The sequence below is a fragment of the Oryza brachyantha genome, chromosome 10, assembly GCF_000231095.2.
Source record: "Oryza brachyantha chromosome 10, ObraRS2, whole genome shotgun sequence".
Lineage (NCBI taxonomy): Eukaryota > Viridiplantae > Streptophyta > Magnoliopsida > Poales > Poaceae > Oryza > Oryza brachyantha.
The window spans coordinates 14,375,874-14,383,520 of NC_023172.2; the positions used below are offsets into that span (position 1 = coordinate 14,375,874).

The 7,647-nt window shown below is 48.8% G+C and overlaps 1 protein-coding gene across 1 annotated transcript; it reads right to left on the reverse strand.

Annotated features, from left to right (window-relative positions):
* Positions 1–5,304, reverse strand: LOC102702976 (homeobox protein BEL1 homolog). The gene is made up of 4 exons (XM_040528254.1): positions 4,346–5,304; positions 3,221–3,600; positions 2,143–2,203; positions 1–1,553 (listed from the first exon to the last, which is right to left on the reverse strand). The coding sequence occupies exons 1-4, from the start codon at positions 4,982–4,984 to the stop codon at positions 885–887; spliced, it is 1,749 nt and encodes a 582-aa protein (XP_040384188.1). The 5' UTR covers positions 4,985–5,304; the 3' UTR covers positions 1–884.
* Positions 5,305–7,647: the final 2,343 nt, after the last annotated feature.

The window sequence follows — 7,647 nt, forward strand, 5'->3', positions numbered from 1 at the left end:
ATAAAATTAGAAATTCTTCCGTCTTTTATTTTCAGTAAGAAAGAACACATTTGCTGGACGTATAGGCATTTCCTAGGAGCATACACGTTGGACGATCAATGCAGCCTGACTGTTTGAGTCGGCCATGAGGATTAAATCGACTACTGTACACAGGTCGGCAGAGATCGATCGATCGAACTAAACTGTTCATCAGTCATTCGGATCGATTGAGCCATGCATCACGATCGATCCTGCACACGTACGACCCAACACGAATCTCTTTCATTCCGTACGTTCCAAACGTTTGGCAGCAGCAGCAGCTGTGTCCAGACTGTACGAAAGCTCCCCGTACTGTACATGCACACTGCACGGATGCGTCCATGGGTGAAACTAACCCAGGTGCACGTAGCAATTAGCACGCCGAGCCCGACGTACGTACGCGGCAATAGCGACGGTCGAGATTTTTTTTTAAAAAATACATATATACGTAGACAGAGACGCGCTGCCAAGAAAATTAATAGAAAGAAATCGAGCGAGAGGCCAGCAATCTAAATCGCTAACAAAAATAAATCCAAGCAGCAAGCAGCGTACGTACGTACATGTACAGGAGAGAGAGAGAGAGAGCGCGCGCGCTCGCCGCGCCAATGCCGGTGTCGCCCGCCCGCGCGCGCGCGGTGGCGCGTCCCCGTCAATCACATCATCGTCAGCCTAGCTAGCTAGCTAACCTCCCAATTAATCCCACCCTAAGCATGCGCGAATTGGGCGGTGGTGATCGAGCGCGCGTGCGCCTGTGATTTAATGCGGGGGTTGATCGATCGCCGGCGATTGGTTCCGGCCGGCCGGCGTGGTCTACCTGATGGGAGGAACGACGGTGCTGTTTGTTTGATGTGGGATGGATGGATGGTTCACCCGGCGAGGTCGTGGAGGAGGTGGAACCCGGCGGCGGTGGCGCTGAGGCTCCGGTAGTGCGACGCGGCGTCGGCTTCCATGACGGCGCCGAACTGGGTTTGAGGCAGCTGCTGCTGCTGCTGGTGCTCGCCGCCGCCGCCCATGAATAGGTACTCCGCGGCGGCGGCGCCGGAGGACGAAGGCGGGGCCGCCGCGAACGCGACGTTCACGCCGTCGTGAGGGTCGGCGTGCTGCTGCTGCAGGCCCAGCGTCAGGGATACGCCGCCGCCGCCGCCGAACCCCTGCCCGCCGGCCGCCTCGTACGCGTCGAAGTCGAGCTGGTCCATCATCCCAAAGTTAAGGCTCTGATGATGATGGTGATCGACCATCCTGCCAGCGCCGTGCCCGATGCCGCCGCCGCCGCTCCCGATGCTCACGACGGAGGCCAGGGAGCCGGCGTCGTGCAGCAGCTGCGCCCGCGACGGCTTCTGCTCGCCGCGCTCCTCGCCGCCGCCGCCGCCACCGCGCCCCTCCGAGGTGTAGCTGCTAGGGTTAGGGTTCTGCAGGTTGCTGGCCTGCGACTGGGCGCCGCCACTGCCATCCTCGTCCTTCATCTCCTCCGCGTACATCTCCTCCACCATTGGCTTCCACAGCCTCACCCGCGCGTTGATGAACCAGTTCGCCACCTGCATGCGCGCGACGACAGAGATGGAAGAGAGAGGAGAGGTTGATTAGATTCTTTCAACATCTGCTTGCACAAGAGGACACCGACGACGACTCAGACGTGGTACCCGACTAGACTGAGTGTGCTAGCTGGTGCGTACGTTGATGTGCCATCTCTCTCGCCATTGCCAAATTGCAGCTAGCTTAATTAGCTATAGCTAGGATTGCAGCATTGCGTGTGGAATCAATTTATGTTGGTTAATTAGTGGGACAAATGGATCTTGGCCACAATCATGTAATATGTTATCTTAATCATGATGCAAACATTGCAATGATTATGAATGCGATCATCACTGTGTTGACAGGAACCAATTAATAACATTTTTTAGAGCAATTTTATAATCCTTGAGAAGATATCAGGAGGTACCACTTTTTTCTATGTAAATTTTGGTATCTCTTGATACCTTAGGTACTAGGAGATACAAAATTTTACACTGAAATTTTGGTACCTCTCGGTACCTACTGAAGGACGGTAAAATTGCTCTTTTTCGTATTATTGGGCCTGCTGACTGATCAAGTGAAAATGAGGAGGCAAGCAGCTAGTGTACGTACTTGACTGCGTGATAGGCCGGTCTGCCTCGCAAGGATGTGCTTATCCACGTCGCTTGGATACCTGGATGAAAAAGATGCCAATTTGGGCGTTAGTTTTTCTTTCATCTAAGATCATATAGGTTGTAAGAAAATAAACCAAAAACCGTTATTATATGGATCTGGAGATATGTCAAGAGACTGTTTAAAATTTTTTTTCGTGCATAATACATGGAATATTCTTAGAAGACAAGTATGTGTGGTATTTGATGTAGACGTTGTAACAGTACTAGAACAATTAAAAGAATCCATTATTATTTATTTGTTGAAATTATTATTATTGTCATAATATATGTGCAAAACAGTTTCTTGATCAACAACAGATCAGGCTAATAACTAAATGAATACCATGCCGTACGTCGATCATTATATGCCTATAAATTATAACTTGATGGTATATATATATATTTAGGCGTACAGTACTATTCAGTTGTTGAAGCGTACGTACGTAGGTCAACTGAAAAAAATAATGCTGTGGTTTTGAAATAAATTAATGTAAACGCTTCTGTTAAGCTCAACTAACCAAAGCCAAATTAAAATCCAAGAGAAGCACACAATGCCTTAGCGAGAATAAAAGTGCAAGGCAAAAGAACGATGTTGCAAGAACGAGAGAATCCCAATTACACTGAGCACGAGAGAGGAAGCATCACGAAACCAGCAAACATTCTTTTGCAAGTAGCAGATGACGTACGTGTTTGATTCTTAGCCTTAGTTTTGTTAGAATATGCTGATCAACTTCGTAGCTACACGCACCCCTTTTCGATCCTTTTGTTTTTTTAGAAGGAATCATGCATCCTAATCCTATCGACAAGTTAAGTTCATCAGATCCTTGAAAGTTCTTAGTAGATATTGAGAGGTATCAAAATTTTATTGTAAAATTTGATACCTCCTGATATCTTCTCAAGTATGGTAAAATTGCTTATATGCAAACTAATGCTCGCATGTATAGATGTTCATCATCGATCATATGAACAGAAACAAAATTTTGAAGGGATGGATGGATGAGAGTATGCAAGGATGGAGGAGTGTTTGATGTACGTACGGGTGAAGGAAGTGCTCGAAGAGCCAAGCGCGGAGGATGGAGACGGCGCGCTCGGGGAGGCCGCGCTGGGGGCGCCATGGGTGGCTCTCGAGCATGCCGGCCTGGTAGGCCTTGTGCTGGCGGAGGCACTGGTCGAGCACGCGCAGCCTGGGCGTCTCCCCCTTGGTCATCCCGGGCACCGCCGTGTCCTTCTCCCCGAGCTGCTTCCGCACCGCCTGCAGCTGCGCCACCACCCCGTCCCTCAGCGACCGGAAGTGCCGCGAGATCGTCCTCGACGCCAGCCGCGTGTACGCCGCCGCCGCCCGCTCCCCGGCCACCGCCTCGAACGACGCCGCCAGCGCCCTCATCTGCTCGCAGTACCTTCTGTACCTCCTATCCACCTGCATCCACAGCACAAAACAGATAATCAAACGGCATGATTAACCAACTAAATCGACCCTGTTGATCGATGAACAGATCGACGACACTGTGGGTAGTACACTCCACTCGACTACTTGACTAGCTCTACTTGCTTTGTAAATAGTACCCGGAATTCTGCAACGACCAAGCTTTAGCTAGCTGCACCTACCTGTGAACTTCACTGTACTGATGTGCAGTGTAATCACAAGAATGGCAAGCAATAAGCGGGAGCAGTAATTAATGTCTGAGGAATTACTTGGTGTTGCAGACGATGGGCAAGCCAAGTCCAAAGCGATCGAGTAGCTAGCTAGCTAGCTAGGCTGCATAGATATGAGCTAGTAGCTAGCTAGCTGCAACCCTACACCTACAGTGCCATGGCCATGCTTAGCTTTTACAGAGAAGAGGAGAGGAAAGAGAGAGTGAATTCCTATGTAGAGATGCCTAGCTACGTACGGCTGCAGGCTAGGGAAAGGAATGGAGGTTTCCAAAAGCGAATGGTGAGGCCCCGGAATGGAATCCCCTCGCTGTGCGTGTCCCAGGAACCGTCCTTGGGTAAGCCATAATTGAACTGCCACTTGCCTGCAGCTTTTTAGATTTCCAAGGAGGCATGTATGCACGCACTTCACCTCGATCGATCGATCGATCGGTCTCATGCTGCTTTGCTTAGATTAAAGGTGGTTTGCCATGGTGGTGGTTGGTGATTAGATTAGCTAGAGTTGAGCTGACCTCTTCGAGCATGGTGTAGAGCTTGCCCTTGAGACGCTGCATCTCGGCGGCGTCCATGGACTGGATCTGCGTCGGCGCTGTCCAGGACGACGAGCCGCCGCCGCCGCCGCCGTTGCCGTCTTCTTGCGCAGCCTTAGGAGCCTTGGGTGCGGCCGACGACGGGGTGGTGGTGGTCTTGGCGGGGAGGCTGCAGAACTCCTGCAGGAGCTGCTGCGTGGGGAGGAGGAACCTGGAGCCGCGGAGGTGCCACGCGCCCTGCTGCAGCTGCCACGCGCCCGCCGCCGGCGACGGCTGGTGCTGCTGCTGCTGCATCAGCAGCGACGTCGCCGCCTCCGCCGCCGGCCTGTGGAGCGAGAGGGACAGCGGCGCCTGGCTCTGCCGGTGGTGGTGCAGCTCCCCGAGGCCACCGAAGTGGACCGTCGGCAGCGCTGCCCCGTCGTCGACGCCGCCGGCGAGCGCGCCCTTGCTGTGGGCGTGATGCCCCGCCGCCGCCGGCATGAGCCCCCTCACCCCGAACATCTCCGCCACCCCCTGCTGCTGCTGCTGGTGGGCCTGTATCCCGTACAGCTCCGCCCCGCCGGCGCCGTCCACCTCCGCCGCGAAGTAGTCAGCATACCCTAGACTCGGATCGTGCGCCATGGGCAGCCTTTACACGCGCGGCGCGGCGCGCGCGAGTCCCCCCACCCCGCCGGTTTGGCGCGCGACGGAAAGGCGGAAAGCTGAGGCAACAAAAGCTGCAGGACAAGGCCGACGAGGAGAGGAGCTAGACTAGGCTAGGTAGGCTAGGTAGGCTAGGAAGGGAAGCGCACCGAGAGGAAAAGAGAGAAAAAAAAAAAAGCTAAGCTAAGCTAGCTTGGGGAGAGGCACGCAACGGCAGCGCGCGCGGCTTTGCGCAAAGGTGGAGATGGAGACGGAGATGGCGAGCAGGAGCTGGACCATATCTTTTTGGAGAGGAGAGATGGATGTGAATATGTGATCGAGCTAGCTAGCCGACCGCGTCTACGCACCTGTTGTAGACATGTTCTTCTCCTGTTTTCCTTGGGACACATGCTTCCGAACTGTTTAATGGTGTTATTTTTATGAGATTTTCTCCGGTCTAAAAAAATATTTTGAGGTATCAAATCGTTTCTTATCATTGGATCTAGCTGAGTATGATGTGTGCTGTTAGATCCAACAATCAGAAACAATTTGGTACCGCAAGGTACCGGTACCTCGAGATACTTTTTGTTGGACTGAATCAAATCAAAGGGTTCTGTATATAAGTTTATAATCCTACTTTTGTAACATAGATTTTAAACTTTATATTATATTTGTTTCATAATGTAGGACTTTCTATCATTGTCTAAATTCATATTGGTACTAATATCTACATACATATGTATAACTATTATATGTTGATTAATAGCTAAATTTAGACATAGCTAAAATATCTTATAATATAAATAAAATAAGTAATAATTAATTTTATTGTTCACACTGCTATTAATAGCTATCACGAAAAATCAAATAATTACAAAGGAATACGAAAAGACAGCGCTAACGGTGTCTCCACATGGACTGCATCACTACTCCTACTTCACGGGTACGCTGGCTGGATCGTTTGGTTAACTAATCCTGGTGTGGAAGGAATTGATGGGATTAAGTTCACACCCTATAAAGAAGGGATTAATCGAACAAGTCCTCGGAGAGATACAAGATTAGACATTTCCTCTTTCTTAAGATGTATAATAAGAACATCCTCAGACATACACTTCCCACACGTGTGCGTGTCCCTGCCAAGAACAGGGAATTTTAGCCATTCTAAATTTGAAAGAGTTTCCGAACAAAACTTTTCTTCATTAAATTCAAGACTTTACTCTTGAAAACATTTTTTACCAAAGACCCACTAATTAATAAACACAGAGACGAATCCAGAAACCAAATAACGAGATCCAACGTATAGGGGGAGTTAGAGCGCCACAACCCCATTTTGAATCCACCCCTCGGTATACTTGAAGTTTACAAAATTCCATTTGCCAAACTACTCCTACATGAAACCGTGCATACATGGGTGATTGAGTGAGTGGGGTGCCGCAGAAACAAGAAAACTATCCAGGTTGCATTCATTTGTTAGATAAAGATAAAAGATTATCTGATTCTTATAATAGTTATTTCATAGTATAAACGATAGATTTAGCTACTATAAAATTATTTTTTTTCTTAAGAGTATATTACGATCAACTTAATTTCATATAGATTTTTTGGAAAAATACTATTCAGAAAACGTACATATATAAACAGAGAAACAACCAGGAGACCAGAGACGAAGCTAGAGCGAAATAGAGAGGGGTGCCGCGGATATCTAAGTTTAAATGGGAGGAATGAATATATGGTGAAAATTTATAAACTTTAGTTAAAAAATTTTCTGTTTACATGCAGCTTCGCCACTGCAGGAGACGCGGTGGTTGCGGCGTAAGCTTCCGATATCGCGCGCGCGGGAGCTACAAGAAAGCTGCTAGGTTACATGCACGACTGTAGCTACGTTGCATGCACTGTCTTGCACTCGCACGACGCTAGCTACACACATATGTAGTACAGTCAGTGCAACTATGCCCGTGAAGTGGTTCGGGTGTACACTGTACAGTACCATTACAAGCTCAAGGTGCGTGCAGAGTGCAGTGCAGTATATGCAATGCATGGATCCATCTTTGCCTCCTTGGTCTCAAGGAGCTGAGCCGATCTGACGAGCGATCGCATTATAAAGTATTTAAAAATTTTAAAAATAGAATTTGGATGTATATTTGTGGAATGACACAATATATATTAACCTATCTTATTATGATTCAAAAGCTTTTTTAAGGTTAGAATGGTATGCAAAAAAGAAAAAAGAAAAATAAAAGAAGAGGAAACATCACTGGGTAGGTTCAGAATCCATCTCCCTCTCACGAGGGGCTCTGTGTGTGTATGCATGTGGGTACTTGAAGCCACGAACGGGGGTAGGAGTGAGCGCGCGAGTGGTCCCCGCGGCTACCAACCAATGACAATTTGTAGAGAGCTGCGTATTGGAAGTTGAGGCCGGTGGGGACCACGTGTGGGCCCCGTGGGACCACCCACGTCACCATCGTGCATCTTCTCTCTTTTTTTTTCTTTCTTTTTTTTTCTCTTTTTACACCTTGGTGCACTAGTTTTTTTTTCATGTGTTAATAATAACCAATTTGATCGATGGAGTGTGTTTTAATTAATCGATCGATCGATCTTAGCTCAGGAGTATTTTTCTGCCACTCGTGCGAAGAAGGCAGAGTACTGGAGCGGACTGCTGACTG

What these genes read in the sequence shown, in the direction of transcription:
- LOC102702976 (XM_040528254.1), bottom strand. Translation starts at nt 4,984, where the DNA reads ATGGCGCACGATCCGAGTCTAGGGTATGCTGACTACTTCGCGGCGGAG. An exon ending in TTCGAGCACTTCCTTCACCC is followed by an intron (nt 2,204 to 3,220) that starts GTACGTACATCA and finishes TTTTTCATCCAG; the next exon opens with GTATCCAAGCGACGTGGATA. An exon ending in CCGGCCTATCACGCAGTCAA is followed by an intron (nt 1,554 to 2,142) that starts GTACGTACACTA and finishes GCGCGCATGCAG; the next exon opens with GTGGCGAACTGGTTCATCAA.